This window comes from Merops nubicus, unplaced genomic scaffold (genome assembly GCF_000691845.1).
Source record: "Merops nubicus isolate BGI_N331 unplaced genomic scaffold, ASM69184v1 scaffold7700, whole genome shotgun sequence".
Taxonomy (NCBI): Eukaryota; Metazoa; Chordata; class Aves; order Coraciiformes; family Meropidae; genus Merops; species Merops nubicus.
In genome coordinates, this window is record NW_008582126.1 from 24,950 (window position 1) to 44,049 (window position 19,100).

The following is a 19,100-nucleotide window of genomic DNA, read 5'->3' on the forward strand; positions in this document are numbered from 1 at the left end:
GCTGCAGTTTGGGGACAGAGTAAGAGAAAGAGGAAGGGGGTAGGTATCTGTACATCTATAAAGCATCATGTAGGCTGGCAAAGTGTCCTGCAAATTATAAGGTGCAACCCTGACCACATCAGTGTCTTGTTTGCTGCCAGGGTCACCTCTGCTGAGGGATATACTAGAGACAACTGCATGTTGACATTGGGTTTACTGTGTAGCTCTGTGTATGTGTTTTTCTCCCACCCCACTCAAACATGCACAAGGTTTTCTATGACATTATTCTGCCTTCTTTTCTAGAAAGGGGAAATAAAAGTGACCAAACCAGAACTGTGAAAAGAAACTAAAAATCTCCAACCCTGTTTCATTGCAGGATGATGAAATCAACCAGCAGAGCCAGTTGGCAGAAAAACTGAAGCAACAAATGTTGGATCAAGAGGAGGTAAAAAAAATATGTAAAAACCCCAAAACCCACCCAAACCCAAACAAAAAAAAGCTCTTACAGGTTGTTTATGAACCCTTTGTTTGGTGATTCTGTTGGTTTTGTTCATATTAACTGGCTAAAATGCAATAGGTAAGAGAAACCTGTCTCACAACTGAGTTTAAATTTCAAATTTCATACTATCATCAGAAGAGCATCAGTCCTTGATAACTCCTGCTAACAGCAGAGCATCCTGCTGGGAGGTGATGTGGAGATACCAGGGTAGGAGCGTGGCCAGTCTTTTTCACTTCAAACATGGTTTTCAAAAGGTCTGTATCCTTTTGGGTACCCAGACACTGTGGAATGCAGGTAGTTACAGATTGCCTAGTTCAACAGTATAAAAATTACTCCTGCTCATCAATTAATGATGTTCATTCTCTTGGCAGACAGTACTGAGAGAAATCTGTGAGAGTGATCAAGTGATTATTGGTGCTGCCATAGATTTGCTCACTTTCAACACTTTATTCCATTGTTTCTGCCCATAAAATGAGTATTTGATGTTTTTAAGATGGGGAATATGATTATAACAGTTATTTATTTCCTTATCTCTGAGGTGTTTATGAGAGGTTTTGAAGATGCAAAATCTGTCAATAGCACCATCTCACTAAGCTCCTCAAAGGTTTCTGTGATATTTTGGAGAAGATGGGTTTATGCTGGTTTTCAGACTGTGGGAAACTGGAGAAGGACCATTCAGACCAAGAATATAACCCTGGTTTAGGAGCTCACCCCCCCCAAACAGTGCTGTGATCCTCCCAGCCCCTCCCACCTGCCTGAGCCACTTCAGCTGGAGCACAGTGTTATGCTGGCTTCTTTTTTTTGGGTGTGAAACCTCTCCTGTAACTGCAAAATTATTCCATCCATGTCTCAGGCTTTATCCAAGCCCTCAGAAAGGCTTAGCTGCCAAGCTTTAGCTTCTTACCAGGGAGAGAACAACCTCTGAAGGCGGCTGTGAGTCGTCACTCCTGGCTGACCTGCCACCCCTGGGGACATCCTCACTGCAGGGATCCCCAGCTCTCCTTTCCTCCAGCATCAAGCTCTTCCCCCAGCTCTCTGTCTCCTGTGTGCTGCCCACGTCCATGGCTTTACAAACCTAGCAGAGTTTTGTGCATTCTCAGCAAGGTTGTTTTGTGATGCAGTTTATTTACACGCCCTCACTCCTCCCATCTTTTTTACATCAGTGTTCTCATCTCAAGCTTATTTTCCCCTCATGGTTTTACTTGTGTCTCATTTTTTGAGTGATGTGCCTTCCTTTCTTTGTGTTAGGTATTTGGGAGCGTGCTGTACACTGGTTTATTCCCACCTCTTTGTGTCCTGTCACCCCTGTTACATCTGGAGGATGAAGCAGGTTCTCAGTGGTCTCTGCTCCCTGCCTCACAGACCCCTTTTTGCTGGTTTTTGCACATGTTCCACCTGAGCTTTGCTGCCTTACTGAAATCTCTGCAGCTGCTGTTGCTTCTTCAGAAGCTTTAGCTGGTTGGCCTGAGAAGTTTGTCCCACCTCTTACCTTTGAAAAGCTGATGTGATATTTTGTTTTTCCTCTTGAAGGGGATTAAATTAACTTTTCAAGGTTTTGTCCTGCACATAAGCTTCACCTGCACTGTGGGAGCAATGTACCTGTTCTGTCCTAGAGCTCTGATTAGCTCCCTGATATATTAGCTGCAGAGCAGCTGCCTCATTCCCCTTCCCCCTAATTAACCAGAGTACTTTTTTTCTGCTTGATTAAGCTAGCAAGTTAATTATAAATCTAAGGCCTGCCACAGATGGCATTGTGCTGATACTGGTGTCTTTTGGTACCTTTTCACCACTGGCTGCTTCTTAGGGTGTGTGTTTTGGGGGGATTCTGACTCTTCCACCTTTGCATCTCGTGTGCTGTGAACAGATCCATGAAATGCTGCAGCCATTGTCTCCTTCCCTTTGTCTACAACCCATCAGACTAATTTCTTATTAATGGCCTTTTAAAATCTTGGTATATTCTTCCACCTGACATCAACCCAAAACCTTCTGGGGAGCTGTGTTGATGCTCTAGGTGATACATAACACTTCACTTGAAGTCACAGCAATATTCACACAGAAAAATTCTTAAGCAAACGTAAATAATAGTTCCATCTGTGTTGAGCAGAAAGATTATTTTAAGCTATTTTGTTGTTTAAATATTTACATGCCATCTGGCTTTGGCAATTCAGTGGGTTTTGGGTAACGTGAGTGCACTTGTGAGGCTGCAGCAGTACCAGTGAGATAAATTTCCCTTACATCTGAATCCTCTCTCCACCACTTTGGGCACGTGCCAGTGTCTGAAGCTGCCTGGTTGGTTTCCTCTTTTCCATGAGCCAAAAAAAAAAAGCAATGTCTTCTCTGACATTCTCCTTTTAGGGGCTGTGGTTTAGAGAGATGTTTCTGTTTTGCTGGGGGGTCTCCCACTCAGCTTCTTCTTGGCCTGGGAGCCAGTGGGCAGTGGTGGGGCAGGTCAGAAGTCCCCTCAGCACACATCAGCAGCACAGGTTTTGTTGCCCCAGCCAAGAGAGCTGCAGTGCAATAATATTGTGCTGATCCATACACAGGGAGGCTTGGAAAGAAGTGAGTCCTGTGCATGAATATCCCATCTTTGCTGTTAAGATGAGTATGAACACCTCCTTGTGTCTCATACACTAGTTTTATATCTTAGTGTTCTCTATTTTATGTTGTTATGCAGTGTTAATATTTGGCCTCAGCAAATATGAGCAGCTAATCTGTCCCCAGCATCATGCTTTGGGTGATAGCTAAGAAGAATCATCATAGGTTTGCTTATCAAAATGTTTCTCTAATGCCTCAAGACCTTTGAAGCTGCCTCAGAAGATCCTTTCACTTGGTTCAGTTCAAAGCTGGGAGTCTGTGATTAAACCTTTGCCTGTGTGGTGTTTTCTGCTCCTAGCTGCAGCATGAGATTGAGGGCAGAACATTTCTTTGGAGCTGGGATACCATTCAAACTAAATTTCTCTGCCCCAGTCTTGTGTCATAATAGGATTTGATTGAGATTTTTCTTTTCATTGAAGTTCAGAGCCTTTTTGGCTTCCTTCAAATGCATTTATGCTGCAACTGATGCTGTTTCTGGTGGAGGAGCAGGATTTCTTCCCTCCTGCTTTCTCTCTTTCCCATACAGACATGCTCACATTTCTTTCCCTGTCTGGTTTTTGCCTTTTTCTATGCTGCCTTTTGAACGAGTTCTTGGGTGACTTAATGCTTCTGTGTTATCTGGTTTCCAGCTTTTGGCCTCCACTAGGAGAGATTATGAGAAGATTCAAGAGGAGCTGACCCGTCTTCAGATTGAGAACGAAGCAGCAAAAGATGAAGTCAAAGAGGTCCTTCAAGCCCTGGAGGAATTAGCTGTCAACTATGACCAGAAATCCCAAGAAGTGGAGGACAAGACAAGGACCAACGAGCAGCTGGCTGATGAGCTGGCCCAGAAGAGTGTAAGAGCAAGCAGTTTATTGTGCTGGTCCCTCCTCACCCCCTAAACTCTGCACCCCCAGGTTGCTGCCAGCCTGTGCCATTTCAGGCATCATCCAGATACTGCTGCCAAGCATGTTATTATGCAGTTGACAAATTGGAGTCGTGGGGAAGCTGTTAAAAGATCCATATCTGCTGATGCTGCCTTCTCTTCTGTCTTAATTAAACAATAAAATTAATGTGATTCAGAAACTGCTCTGTGGCAGCTGATGGCAGCTCGTGGCTCTCCTGCAACCTCTGTATTTTGTTCCCTAAATCATTACACAGACTGCAGAGGCTGTTAGCAGGTCTGTTTTCATGGAGTACTTAGTTATCCACTGTAGTAAAAGAGATTACTATGAAATCCACCTGAAAAAAGAAGAATTTTATATCCTCCTATACCTGTTTCTCTGTGATTAACCTTCTTTGACACGTATTATGCAAATAAGATTCTTAATGGATTTACTGCATTTAATAGATCTAAAGTAGCCTTGTTAGCAAGTGAGTTGTGAAAGTGGATTATCCTACCTGCAAGGAGCCAGGTGGGGGGTCAGGTTCTGCTCCCAAGGAACAAGGGACAAGACAAGAGGTAACAGCCTCCAGTTGCCCCAGGGGAGGTTTCAGTTGTCCCTGAGGAACAATTTCTTGCCCTGGAGGGTTGCCCAGGGCTGTGCCAGGCTGCCCAGGGCAGTGGTGGAGTCCCCACCCCTGGAGGGGTTTCCAAGCTGTGGAGATGTGGGGTGAGGGACACGGGGCAGTGGGGACCTGGCAGTGCTGGATAACAGTTGGACTTGATGATCTGAAAGTTCCTTCCAACCAAAATGATTCTATCTCAAGGTGGAACTGTGCACATCAGTCCATTAAGGCACCTTCTGGAAGGTACAAGATCATGTGTAACCTCAATATCACAGAACTCATGCCCAGTCTGCAGAGGGGAGGGTAACTTCTGCCTTTAAACCTTTTCAGAGTGCCCTGACAGCAACCCAGAGGGAGCTGGGCCAGTTGCAGGAGCTCAGTAACCATCAGAAGAAGAGAGCCACTGAAATCTTGAACTTGCTGCTTAAGGACCTGGGAGAGATTGGAGGAATCATTGGTACTAATGATGTTAAAACAGTAAGTTGGGTGTCCTTATTGCTTCCCCCCACCCCATACCTCCTGCACTGTGAAAATACTTGATGTGGAACATGCATGGCACAGAAATCCTTCTCCCAGACTGTTTAAACCCTGGCTAGAGCCCTGAGTAAAACACTGAGGAGCTCTTTGTCTGGGTCAGAGATGGTCAGTGCCTGTGCACACAAATACCACTGTTATTCCCAGCTCAGTGTTTGGGGCCAGACTGGTTCAGCCCATCTGTGTGTGGAGGCATTTCTTAAGGAGGGTCACTGAGTTGCCCCCCAAAACAATGCACGTGGAGCCCTGCTCCTTTGTTAGCTGCCTTGACCCAGTATTCCCACAATCTGAAGCATCTTTAGTGGGGAGATTTGGCTTCTGGGTGCCTACTTTTTTTTTTTTCCATTTGAACTTTGTCCTAAAGCTGTTGTGTAGCTGAAGGTGACTCTCAAAGCCAGAGGTCTGTACTGGTGGCTGTTCCTGAATGAGAAGATCTCCATGGAAATGGTGTTTTCTGTGTTGTGGTGTTTTATTCCCTTTCAGCACTGGCTGGTTTGGATACAGAGCCTGTGCTTCTGAACACAGGATGCTTTAAAATGACCCTTTTCCAGCAAATTTGTGCTAGATAATTAAATAAATAATCACATGACAGTAAGACCAGCTTAATTTGTGTATCAAATAATCCCCTTTATAGAGGAAAAATTGCAGAGGCTCATCTTCCTCTGAAGAAAGAAGGTAAGAATGGGAGTGGAGGTGGCTGGAGTGGCAGAAACCTTGGTGTCTGAATGTGCCTGGAGATGGTGCAGACCTTGAATTTTGCCTTCTGTCTGGCTCTTGGGTTTGTAGGTATGGCAGAGGAGGCAGCTGCCCACTTTGTCCCACTTCTCCTGTTGCAGATGAGCAAAATCCTAAGAGAAGGTATTCATAGGGTCATTGCCAAATGGCACAGCTCTGTTGGAAACTCCCTGGCCTGGTGATGTTAAAGCCATCTCCTCTGGCCATTTAAAACCACTTCAAAAAGAGCAATTGCTAAAACTGAGTAAGAAATTAAATTTCAGCAGGTATGTAACCTCTTTGCAATGCTCTCCATTTCCTTGCTTTTGGTTCACATCTCAGTCTTTGAGCAGTGAACTTTCCTGAAGCTTGAAAACTAGAAGTGTGTGGCTGGAGTGCTTTGAGTTGACTCTGTGAGAGTTGTTGATAACCTGCTGAAGCCCCCTTAGCTCAACAGATGCAGAGGACACCATCCCTGTGGTCTGGTGGGGTCATGCAGATGCCAGGACCACAAGCCCAGACTTTGCTAGAGGTTACAGCAACCTCTGGTGGCCGTTGTAACAAGAACTGCAAGAAGAAGTCTTTGAAAATGGAGGCAGAGGCTGTTTAGTGCAAATTTTTATAGTAACCAAGATGTCAGCATTTCACAGGACAGCTGTCAGTATAAATAAGGCCAGATTGAGAAGCTTTCAGTAGAATAATTTCCAATTTGATGGCAATTAGCATCTTCTCAAAGCGTGTCTAATTTCAGACCAAGGGTTTTGGAAGCAGTCACATTTTTTTAGGCTGTTGGGAGAAGCTACAGCACATGTTACCTTCCTCTTGGCAGTGCTGGGAAAAAGGTGGAGAGCAGATGAAGTTTCTGGCCATATGCTGGCCCAAGGAGAACCTTCACAGCCCCTCAGTGGGTTACAGGAATTAAGTGGTTGAAGAAAAATGATGAAGACATATAAATAAAAGGCACCACGTTAAGCCAGGGGAGGAGCTGGTGTCTCAGTAGAACGGTACCAACATTTAGAAATGAGAGCAGTTACTTTTCCCTTGCCAGGGGAGATTTCCAGATTTCCAGACCCATATCTGTTTTACAACCCTTCAAAGGGAGACTTCTTTAAGGACTACTTGAAAATGCTCTTCAGCTTTTAGCTTAAAAGAAGAAAAATTTCCTGTGCTGGTGACGTGAGGAGTTTTTTCCAAAATATGCTCTTGCCACAATGCTTGATTATTTTAGATGTTGAGCTACTAAACTGATGAAACACAAGCCTTGATTTCTCACTTTTGAGGCTTATCAGTGGAGGCTGTAAGAAACAAAGTGTTAGAACATGTTTGAAGGTGACCTCAAGGTCTGTGGGCACTCCTTGAGGGCTGCTCTGCTCTCCCAGAGGCTTCCTAGCTCCGGAGAAGGGTGTCCCAGCAGGAAGACCTCTTAGCCTCGACCCATACCTTCAAGACTGCCCCTTTCTGTGTGTTTAGCTGGCAGATGTGAACGGGGTGATCGAGGAGGAGTTCACCATGGCACGCCTGTACATCAGCAAGATGAAGTCTGAGGTGAAGTCCCTGGTGAACCGCAGCAAGCAGCTGGAGAGCGCCCAGATGGACTCCAACAGGAAGATGAACGCCAGCGAGAGGGAGCTCGCTGCCTGCCAGCTCCTCATCTCACAGGTACCTCCTTTTGCAGCTCTGATGACTTCCTCAGCCTCCTTCCTCATGGAAAGAGACCTGAGGGAGCAGAGTGGTGTTTGTGTTGGCTGTTTTGCTGGTTTCTCCTCTCTCCTCCCATTTCTTCCCCTCGCGTGGGTCGCAAAATGTGTTGAAAAACTGGAAAACCTCTTCCAAGTGTTTCCCTCAGCATCAGTTGGTGTCTTGTGCCTTGACTTTAAAAGCAACCTGAGAAAGGAAGCAGTGATTGTAGAGCTCACTGGCAAACCGTTTGGTGAGCCCCCCCAAATCTGCCCTGTTGGTTTGCTGCCCAGAGAGCTGCCCAGGCAGCAGTGTGGCAAATAACACGGTGTGGAAACCATCCTGCTGCCAAGGAGGAACCCAGATGGTAGGAACCCTTCACAGAGGGTGAGAGCTGTGAGCAGTGAAGCTTGCTGCAGCCTGCTGCAGGAGAGCACGTGGCTGCTCTGACATGCTCCACTGCTTTGAAGTGGACATGTGAAGGGGAGGAGATGATCCACTTGACTGTGTTTCATTTGCTACCAGTTAGGCTAAAAAAACCTGGAGCAAGGATAGCCTCTTGTCCTGCAGCAAGATGTCTTTATTAAGTTCTGCTTAATAAAGCTGTACCTGGAAGTGTGTTTCTTGTAATTACAGGGAGGCTGGAGAATGGTTTGAGTTGGAAGGGACCTTAAAGAGTCCTTAAAATTCCAACCCCCTTGCCATGGGCAGGGACATCTCCCACTAGATCAAGTTACTGAAAGCCTCATCCAAGCTGGTCTTGAACACCTCCAGTGATGGAGCATCCACAACTTACCTGAGCAACTTGTGCCAGTGTCTCAGCAACCTCACAGTAAAAAAACTTCCCTCCATCTAATCTAAATCTCCCCTCTTCCAGTTTAAAGCCATCACCCCTTGTGCTGTCATTACATGCCCTTGTAAAAAGTCCCTCCACATTGTTCTGATAGGTCCCCTTTAAGTACTGAAGGGCCACAGGAAGGTCTGCCCAGAGCCTTCTCTTCTCCAGGCTGGACAATCCCAACTCTCTCAGCCTGGCCTTACAGGATAGCCCCTCAGGGTCAGCTCCAGCCCCCTGATCATCATCATGACCCTCCTCTGGACCCTCAGCCGTGGTGCTGGCTCATGCTGAGCTGGAGAAGGAGCAAGTGGAAGGCAGCCTCTGTGGGGTGGTGTCTGTCCTCTGTAGTCACACTGGTATCACAGAGAGCTTCAGTGCTCAGAGCTTGTCAGGAGCATGACCCAACTGTTGTCCTCAGCACCTATTCACAGACAGGACAGTGGAGGTTTGGGATCTGAGAGGTTTATCTGAGTACTGCATGTTCACACGGTGAAGAAACCAAGCAGGAACACTTGTAAGCAGGTGATCCCCTTGCCTTGGCATTTTGGAGGTTCTCCATCCAAGTGCATATCGAGGCCTGTCTCTGTGTAAAGCTGGGAAGCAGCAGGGTGGTGTTATGCTCCAGATCTTGTCAATGGGCAAAGCACCTTATCTATAAAGCCACCAAGCAGAAGAAAAGTAAATCTGCAAGGCAGGTCATGAAGAGCTCAGAGAGATCAAGCCCAGCAAGCCTCAGGAACATGAATTTCTAGGTGACAAGCTGTGGTACTCACATCTCCTTGCTTTTCTCCTTGTCTTTAAAGCATGAAGCAAAGATCAAGTCCCTTACAGACTACATGCAAAATATGGAGCAGAAGAGGAGGCAGCTGGAGGAGTCCCAGGACTCTCTCAATGAAGAACTTGCCAAGCTGCGTGCTCAAGGTACAGCCCTGGGTCTTGTGGTCATAACTTCTTCCAACAATACCTTAGGAAATTCATTGTTGGCTGAAGTATCCTTCTATAACTTTTAATTGTATTTTGCAAGGAAGAGATAAAATTATAGTTCAGCATATTTGACATGTTGCACTTCCTTGTAGTACTTCAGATAAAACCAGAATTAAAACCCTTTCAGCCTCATCCGTTCCCAAAATACAGAGACACTTAATTTTTCAAAGGAAAAATGAACAGCACCAGTCAATCTCACTAAATCTCTATTCTGTGGAGTTTTTGGATATTTGTCTAATTTCAGTTGTCCCTCTGGCAAATGCCCTCCTCCATTCAAAAAGAACCTGCTCCCACAGGGTCAGGTAAAAGGTGTGTCTTTCCTACCTCCTAAATAGGATCCAACTGACTTCATTTTAAAAATTTCTGGGTTTTCCCCTTCTTATCTGAGTGGGAAATGTGTATTGAAAGCAGCTCTTGTAGCATTGCTAAGCTCCTGGTTTCTGTAAAATTACAGTGTGACTTTGTAGCCTGAACATTATTCTGGATTTCTGCACAAGGGATCTTCTCTGACTCCAGGAGCAGCAGGTGGTGACAAGACTTACTTCTTTTTTTAACACCACCTGCATTTATACAAGAGAATTTTTATTCCACCTCCTGATCTTCCTACCCAGGGTAGGTTGGGAAGGTGCTGGGCAGGCTAAAAGCATGTCCTGTTGGAAAAGGGGGTTTAGGTAGCATGGCCACAGCCTGGGCACTGCAAACTGTAGCTGTTTCTGCCCCTCCAAAGCTGTCTCCCCTGGTCCTGCTGCCCTCTTCAGAAAGAGGAACTGGTTTTTATTAAATGTCTGAACCCAGCACATCCTGGATCCATGTGGTTATTTCCCAACTGTCTCCATCTTCCCACAGAAAAAATGCATGAAGTCAGTTTTAAGGATAAGGAGAAGGAGCATCTGACCCGGCTTCAGGACGCAGAGGAGATGAAGGTACTGTGGCATCCTGCAATTTTAGAGGGCTTTTCTCAGTAAGGTTCTTCATTAAGCTGATAATTAGGGTGTAATTTTGTCTTCCTGTACACGCTGTGTGCTTTTAGAAGGCACTTCTGGCCTCTGTCAGAATTGCCAGCCTCTGGTAGAAACCCTGACCTCATGTAATTCAGCAGCCTTCTCAGGGTGAAATCAGAGAACTTGCTGGTGTTGAGGTTGTTGACCAGAAGATGGAAAAAGTGAGTTAGAGCCTGAACACCCGAGGTGAGCACGTCTGCTGAGAGCAGCCTGTAAGCTGAGCCAGCTTCAAAGAGCAGAGAGGTTCAGTGGAGGTGTTTGCTGAGTTGGAGATGCCTGGCTCCCTCAAATCCCACAAACAGAGCATCCAAATGTAAGACCCAGTGTATTGGATCCACAGCTGAGAACAGTTCTGTTCTGTAGGATTGAAAAATGACACTGATTCCCTTCTGTGTTACTCTAATTTCTTGCCAGTGGAACTCTGCTGAAAGTCAATTTGCCAAGCAGTGAATCAGGCTACTGGGGTTAATATAATTTAGCTGCTAAAAAACTTGATATCAGGTCATTTTCCCAAATTATTTGGCAAGAATTCTGACTATCTTCTAGAAAGAATGAAGTATAAAGCTGTTTTCTGCTACTTCCTTCCATCTTTGCAATGCAAAGGAACATGAGGGAATAATGTGTGAGCTGTGTTTCTGATGGGGCTGCAAATTGCAGAAGAGGGAATATACAATTTTGGAAGGATAGTGCTAGAGGATTGTCACCCCCATTATAAAAGGTTAAAGTTATTAAACCAGTTGTACAGTTACTCCTTACAACTGGAAGAAAAACCCCAAATCTTTTATTAGCAGTCTAAAGAGATGCATTGAGTTTTTCTTACCTCTTGAGCTAGATCTAATCCTAGAATTTCAATAAGAGGATCAGCAGTTCTCAGAGGAGGGTGTTCCAGGTTTTACCTCTGTCCCAGGTGTAGCTGCACATAGTTGCTTGGGGAATAAACAAGTAAATAATGGAGGACTGGTAAAACCAGTGTCATTCTTGGCACTAAGACCCTGGCAGTTTGTGCAAGAAACTGAGTAGAAATTGGTGTACATCTGTTGCTAAAAACTGCCTGAATTAAATGGATGAGCTGATACAGTTTTGTAATCACAGAAAGATAGGTGAGGCAGATTCCTGAATTAACCTGATTTGATAAACTTCACCCAAATCCAGACAGGTCGGTTGATGCCACTGACAGGTAAGAAGGAAGCTGAGCTGTGTGTGACTTGATTTCTGCTTCATTCTGGGTTTTGTGCTCTGCAGAAGGCCCTGGAGCAGCAGATGGAGAGTCACAGGGAAGCCCACCAGAAGCAGCTGTCCAGGCTGAGGGATGAAATTGAAGAGAAGCAGAAAATAATTGATGAAATCAGAGAGTACGTTCACTTGCTCTGTGCCTGTTCTGTTCTGTGCCACTGTAGGGATGTCTGGGGGTTGGTTTTGTTGCTTTGAATTGCTGTCTGTGTATTTTGGGGTCTTACAGAAAGTAGTGTCCTCACATGCAACAGCCAACCCTCTAATTAGTTTGCATGGTGGATTATAGTGTCTAGTTCTTTATTGCATAAATAAAATTATAGAGATGAAGAGGAAAGAATAATGCTACACCTGCAAGTCAGTTGGTAAGAGAAGCTTGGTGGAGAACAGATTTTGAAAGATAAAGGTTTTGAGGACCTCTGATAGCAGCAACTGGTTCTGCCAGAGGCTTTCTGAGAGTCTGGGTGACTCGAGTGTGTCCCATTTTCACCCCCTGAATAATTCTTCCTGACACAGCAACGTAACTCTGGTAGTCAGATACTGCAGCACTTGAAAAACTGAGTTCTCTGCTCCCCTACTCTTCTTTTAGTCAGTGTTCATGAAATTTGGGCAGTCCTGGTGTAGTATTTATTCTGTGGCCAAAGAGTGAAAACAGGGGAATGAGAAACACGAGGCAGAGGGACAGGAAGATTGCAAGAACAGTTTCTGTCCTTGAAGGGAAAGGAAGCAGGCCACTGAATTTAATTCTCCCAGCATTTTAAAATACATTCTTCAGATTCTTCATGCTTAATTTCTTTCAGAATTTTTTCAGTAGAGAGTTACAGCTTTTTTATCTCTGTCTAGCCCAAAGTTATCCATGGAGATTTACCCACCCGTGCTTACAGGGTTCAGGGCTGAGCTGTACTGACTTCTTCTTTCTCCTCCTAGTATGAATCAGAAGCTGCAACTGGAACAAGAGAAACTGAGTGCTGATTATGATAAATTAAAAATTGAGGACCAAGAAAGAGAAATGAAACTGGAGAAGCTCATGTAAGTCAACAGTTTTCTCACCTGGTGTCCTTGAGTATGATGTCTTTTGTTGTGTCCACAGGAACTGTGCTACTGAGAGGCATCTGTGTTGAAATAGTCACACTGAAAGTACCATTTCAGTAACAATGCCAATATGCAATACCAATTACTCCATATTTTTATTTTTTAGGCTTTTCAATACTGGTTTGATGCTTGCCAAAGAAGGATTTTTGGTTTCTAGAGCTCTGATTTTATGAAATATCACAGCAAGTGTTAAATCTCCCATTCCTTGATGCAGAGAAAAACAAACAGGAAAGAAATTGAGGGATTTGGGTGGGATTTTTGGCTTGGGTTTTCAATTTATTTTTTTTTTTTAAGTGACAAATCAGATGTCTGAGTAAAAGCCTTTCCTGGAAATGAGAGATAAAGATTTCATGTGTGGGCACAAAAAAATTGAGATGGTTTCTCAGCCATTTCATGTGAGAAAGCTGCATATTTGGGACAGTTGAAACCATAATTACAGATGCAGAGAGCTGCACAATTCACTCTCAGCTGCAGATGTTCTACTCAGCCTGAATGTTGATGGATTCTCTTCTGCTTTGTCTGACTTCAGCATTTTTGATTTGTGTTTAATGTTATGATCTTTCTAGACTGCTTAATGATAAAAGGGAGCAAGCAAGAGAAGATCTCAAGGGGCTGGAGGAGACAGTGGTATGTCTTAATTACACTTTATTGACCTTTTTCCCCTAGATCTTCATGTGTCCCTGCCCATGGCAAGGGGGTTGGTTCTAGGTGTTCTTTAAGATCTCTTCCAACCCAAACCATTCTATGATTACCAAGCAGTTGTGTCTGTGCCCAGGGAAGTGAACAGTTCCCATCACAATAGGCTAAACTTGTGCATTTGGCCAAATCATGAAATTAAATATTAAAATTTAAGTTTAAATACTATTATTTTTGCCTCCAGCACACTCAGTAGTGTAGCTACAGTTAGGTGAGTGGTACCTACCTGCCTCTGGCTTGAGCAGTGTAACATCTCACAGAGAAACAGGATATTGAGTGTGCCATGGTAAAAATGCAATCTGTGCTGGGTGAGCACCATTGTGTGTCATCTGGGTGATGACTTTGAGGAGGAAAGGATGAAGAAACAGTTTTGGTGAGATCACAGCTGCTGCTTTTCTTTCATTCTTTCTCCTTCCCAGTGCTGGGCTGGTGAGGAAGCAAAGGGAGGGGTCCCATGGCAGGGAGTGGTGAGGTGGTGGTCTGGAGGTGGTGCCTCTTCTGGGTACCACATCACCCACATCACTTGGAATGGACAGTTCCTAGCAGTCCATGAAGGAATTCTCTCCTTTTGGGGTTCTAGTTGGTTTTGCCTTTTTTCTTTTGAATCCTAGAATTGTTTTTTGGCTGGAAAGATCAAGTCCAACCATGAGAGATAAATAGTTCAAGTTCAAAAGCTTGTAGTCGTGGTGGAACTTATTGAGTGATTTGTTTTAATCCCAGTCTGTGAGTGGATAAGCAGAAAATGGAAAAGCTAAGGTTCCTCATCCCTCAGGAGATGCATCTAAAAAAACATGCTGGGGGAGCCTGGATTTTTGCCAAAACTTAAAAAGCAGTTAAATACCCTAAGTGCCTGTGAGGGAGCATTCAGAGCAGGCCAGTGCATTGCTGCAGATTGAATCCAGAGCTCTTCATGTCACTAGATGTGGCCAATTGGTGAGACTTGAGCTTTCTGCTGTTGTTACCCCATGGCCTAAGACAGATTCAACACATTTTCCAAAATAGTTTTGGTGTGGTGAGCACCTTGGGAGGTGCAAGAGCTCATCAGTGGGGAGCAAGGTGGGTGCTGCCTTTCTGTGAGCTCCATACACCTACAGGCACGTGCATCTTGTGAAGTGAATCACAATAAAGTCATACTCTCGACTCAAATCTGAAGGAGAAATTTACACCAGAGCATCTACATCTCATTGGTATGTGCTTTTTTTTTTTAATTATGATTTTGTTTCCAGGCAAGAGAACTTCAGACTCTTCACAACCTGCGTAAACTGTTTGTTCAGGATCTTACCACTCGTGTTAAAAAAGTAAGACAATGCTCTTGGAACCCAAGTCATATTCTTGTGATTCACTGGAATCCTTTAGTACATCCTTTGTTGTTACAAAATAGGACATTGTCTTTTTCAGTAACAGTGAGTAATAAGAGTAAAACTGGCCTGATGTTTATTAGCTGTTATTTAGTCTTAATTTCTTAAGGACAAGTCTTGGTGGTGAAGTGAATTGAACCAATCCAGTTACAAAAGTCTCACAGATGGTATTAATGGGGACCAGAAATCAGTCAATGTGACTTGCACTGAGTGCTGTGGCTCTTTCTTTCCATGGCCTTGTGAGCAGTCAGCCTTTTCCTGGCAAAATTATCTGGCAGGGATGAATAGATTTTGAACTGTTGAAGAAAGAACTTTGAACTGTGCAGCTGCAAAGTCACAGACCTTGTAACACTTCTCAGTCCTTTAAAGTAGCTCTGGGGAAGAGTTTCTATACTTTTTTTTTAAGGTTGAAAACCCATATCCCATAAAAATGTCTCCCAGGAGTGGAAAAAAATGAGGCAAAAGGGCATTTCCCAATTAAAATCTATGATTTTCCTATTCAGGATTCCCCCATAATTGTTCAGTAAGAATTTTTTTGCGTGCGTAGTGGGGAATGTGGCTCTTAAATCTCACATGAACAGGTAAAACAAATTCTCTTAAATTTGAGACTCTGGAAGACTTTTTTGTCTTTGGGAATGTTAAACTCATGAAAGACATGAGCTTCCTCTTGAGTCCCTGCCTGGCTTTGCTGAATGCTGCAACTCTCTGGGCAGAGCGTGGAACTGGACAGCGACGACGGAGGTGGGAGCGCGGCGCAGAAGCAGAAGATTTCCTTTCTTGAGAACAACCTGGAGCAGCTTACAAAGGTTCACAAACAGGTAGGGGCTCCACTTCCTCCCTTCCCTCCTTCCCTGGACCTGCTGGAGTAGGAGGAGGCGATGAAGATGATCAGGGGGCTAGACACTTCTGCTGTGAGGCCAGGATGAGAGAGTTGGGGTTGTCCAGCCTGGAGAAGAGAAGGCTCCAGGGAGCCAATTTATTGCCACCTTTCCACACTTAGAGAAGGTCTGTCAGAAACATGTGGAGGGACTTTTGACAAGGACAAATGGTGCTGGCTTTAAACTGAAAGAGAATAGGTTAAATTAGATATTAGGGAGAAGTTCTTCACTATGAGGGTGGTGAGATGCTGGCCCAGGTTGCCCAGGGAAGCTGTGGATGCTCCATCCCTGGAGGTGTTCAAGGCCAGGCTGGATGGGGCTCTGAGCAACCTGCTCTAGTGGGAGGTGTCCCTGCCCATGGCAGGGGGGTGGAACTAGGTGATATTGAAGGTCCCTTCCAACTGAAACTGTTCCAGCATTCTATGCTTCCCTCCTTCCCACCATCCTTCCAAACAAACAAACAAAAAAAATAAACCAATCAATTTTTTTTATATTTACAAGGATAATTTTTGAAGGTAACATGCACTGTCTGAGGAAACAGGACCTGTAGCTCTCAGCTAAAATCCCTGGCATTAGCAGCTGGTGTTAGAGCTGCTCTTCCCACTACCTGCACTTCTTATGACCACATTAAATAAACAATTATTTTTTTCTTTGAAATAGACTCCAGCAATTTTTGTAAGACTAATAGTCACTGCATTAGTGTCATGCATAAACACCAGGATAAAGTGGGGGGGCTTGTGTGCTAATAGCTGGTTTCTAGATGGATGTTGTGCCCCCAGTTTTGACTCCTGGCCTAAAGCTGCTTAGTGGCACCCTTGGAGGTGACTCGAGTGGAGTCAACCAGCAAAACGTGAAAGCAAAGAAACAGCTTCTGTGTGCAGCTTAGGAGCTGGTGCCCCCCAGGGATGCTGAGGTTGGGCATTTCTGGCTGTGTCCACCTCTGTCTTCTCCCCCTTTCATAGAGTTCCCATTTCTTTGGAATTCTGCTGTTCAAAGAGAGCAGGGCTATGGAAAACACTTCACCCTAGGTACACGCCGTGCAGACAAGGTGTGGAGGGAATGTGTATTAGGCCACTATTTTGGGTACACATCCAAAAAAAGAGCCCTCCCCTCTCCTTGCTGGAAGTGTCTGCATTAATGGTGTGTGTGTGTGTGTATCTAGGTAGCACCTCCTCAGATAAAACTGGATTATTTCTGCCAGTAATGCTTCCATCCTCTTGCCAGATGTCATTATTCCTGAGCTGCGTCCCACTGTTCAGGCGTGGAGCACAAAATAGCTTCTGATTTCAGTTTTGAAAAGGGACACAACATTGTCCAGTGCAGTCTTCTGAAGCTGTTACTGGTGAGACCCAGCACTCGATGAGATTTGCTTTATTTATTCCTGTAAAAGTGCCAAAAACACCCAAGCAGTGCCGGACCGTGACAAGCGTCCGTTCAGGTTCAGTACTTTGCAATTCCCAGGCAGCAGATGGTTTAAAGACCTAGTTTCTAAATGTGGAAACTGGGACATGTTAGGCATGTTTTTCCTTTTGTTGTTTTGCCTGTTTTGCCCTCAGTTCAGGCATCTGCTGGGTTTTCAGAGATGGATTTTCATAGCATGCATTTACTCAAAACCAACGAGGAGTCTCATGAGAAACTTAAAGGGGAAACAAATGACATTGGACTTGCCCTGAATGTGATATCATCCTGCTCCTGTTTCATATCAGAACTATTTCACAGAGCACTTGCAGAAAAAGCACACTGTGACTTTTTTTAAGCAGTGTTTGTGTTTTTCTTCTGGCACTAAGGCTGGATTAGTAGGTGGGAAACATTTTGGTTATCAAACGATGTGTGAACGTTAGGACATGCTGTTGCTTTACTGTGTTATTCATGTGGTAGCTAAACCACTTTCTTCACTCCAGAAAAGGGAGAATCACTCCTTTGGAACAGTTTTCTGTTGACTTCTGGTAGTGGTATAATCTGTTCAGTAGAAATTGTACTGGATTTTTGAACTGTTTTGCATCAGTTCTTTTTTAGTTGCCAATAAAATCAATCCTCTCTCTTGGCTGTGGCTCCATGTCGAGTCAGATCTGATTCTCTTAAGTGATAGACCTTGCTCGGGTTCATATTTGAGGAAATGCATGAATTCAGAGCTGTGTATAATTATCCCATTTATGGCTCCAGGCCTTAAGTGATGTCTTGGCCATGTTTGAGGTGTTGAAGTTTCCCCTTTTCTGGTGAGTGTGCCAGAACCACTGGAGATGATCGATTTTTAAGCATTACTGTTTTGAAGTAACAAGATGGTTGGGTATTTGTGAACTGCTGGACATTCCTGCATTCTGAAGAAAGGCAGTTTCTGCTGCAGCTGCCTTTAAACCTAGGAAAGCTGCTATGGCAGCAGAGAGCCCTGCAGGAGCAGACTTTGTCCTGGAGCCCTCACCTTCCGCAACGACATCTCTGCTATTTTGCTGAACAAATTCTCTCTTGGAACAACTTTGCAATTTCTCCTCTGGCAGTTGGTACGTGATAATGCAGATCTTCGTTGTGAGCTTCCTAAGCTGGAAAAACGACTTCGAGCTACGGCAGAGAGAGTCAAGGCCCTGGAGAGTGCACTGAAGGAGGCCAAGGAGAACGCCATGCGAGACCGCAAGCGCTACCAGCAGGAGGTGGATCGCATTAAGGAGGCCGTGAGAGCCAAAAACATGGCACGGAGAGCACACTCTGCTCAAATTGGTAAGGACATGGAGCTAAAGGGTTTGTGGTTGCTCACATACTTCATGGTTGGTCTGTTTAAATAGAGCTTTGAAGGCAGCAGTCCAGGGTGAAGCACGGGGTCTGCCTCTCCTCCGCTGCGCAGGAGCCTTCAAAGAGTTCGCTCGCTCAGAGAATCTGCCCAGCCCAAAGTTTAAAGCAGCTCTGCTATTGAACTCAGTAAATAAATGGCCTAATGGGTCTTGTGTGCCCTTCTAGTGACCTGAAAACTTGTCTCTTTAAATTAGTCTCTCACTTTCTTCCTCCTCCCCCACGCACTCTCCTTCTGCTCTCATTCTTCCCTTGCCTTTCCGGGACCTTGTCCTTTCCTCTCTTCTTCCCTGATTGCTGCTCCTTGGGATTTAAATTGAACTGTGTCCATTCAGAAATCTTCCTCTGTAATTCAGAGGCTTGATGTCTCTTTGTGGCACAAAATGTCAGGAAATGATCTGTTGGAATTGCTAAAGCAGGATAATGTTGTGGATGGTGATGCTAATACTGGTGTCTTAAAACCTGAGGGGGAGTTAGGCAGCACACAGTATCTCCTGCTGCACCTCCTCTTGTAGAAAGCCACTGACAGCTTTGCCTCAGCATCTTCTGGAATGATAAAACCAAACAAATTGGGCATAGAAAGTACATCAATCCAGCCCAGAAGCCAATCCCCTCCTGGGCTGTGTGGCCATCAGATGGAGAGAGGTGATCCTGCCCCTCTGCTCTGCTGGGACCTCACATGGAGAGCTGTGTCCAGCTCTGGAGCCCTCAACACAAGAGGGACATGGAGCTGTTGGAGCATGTCCAGAGGAGGCC

General features: G+C 44.8%; 1 protein-coding gene across 1 annotated transcript in view; it reads left to right on the forward strand.

Annotated features, from left to right (window-relative positions):
* The window catches only part of LOC103769427 (kinesin heavy chain), a gene marked incomplete at its 5' end in the record, with an annotated part of 42,304 nt that overhangs the window by 22,175 nt on the left and 1,029 nt on the right, over positions 1 to 19,100 (forward strand). Inside the window, 12 exons of the mRNA XM_008936628.1 lie at positions 356 to 424; positions 3,703 to 3,909; positions 4,892 to 5,038; positions 7,280 to 7,468; positions 9,128 to 9,245; positions 10,155 to 10,231; positions 11,552 to 11,661; positions 12,467 to 12,568; positions 13,198 to 13,258; positions 14,554 to 14,625; positions 15,399 to 15,503; positions 18,059 to 18,275. Of these exons, the coding sequence (XP_008934876.1) occupies positions 356 to 424; positions 3,703 to 3,909; positions 4,892 to 5,038; positions 7,280 to 7,468; positions 9,128 to 9,245; positions 10,155 to 10,231; positions 11,552 to 11,661; positions 12,467 to 12,568; positions 13,198 to 13,258; positions 14,554 to 14,625; positions 15,399 to 15,503; positions 18,059 to 18,275 (1,474 nt within the window). The remainder of the gene's footprint in view (positions 1 to 355; positions 425 to 3,702; positions 3,910 to 4,891; positions 5,039 to 7,279; positions 7,469 to 9,127; positions 9,246 to 10,154; positions 10,232 to 11,551; positions 11,662 to 12,466; positions 12,569 to 13,197; positions 13,259 to 14,553; positions 14,626 to 15,398; positions 15,504 to 18,058; positions 18,276 to 19,100) is intronic.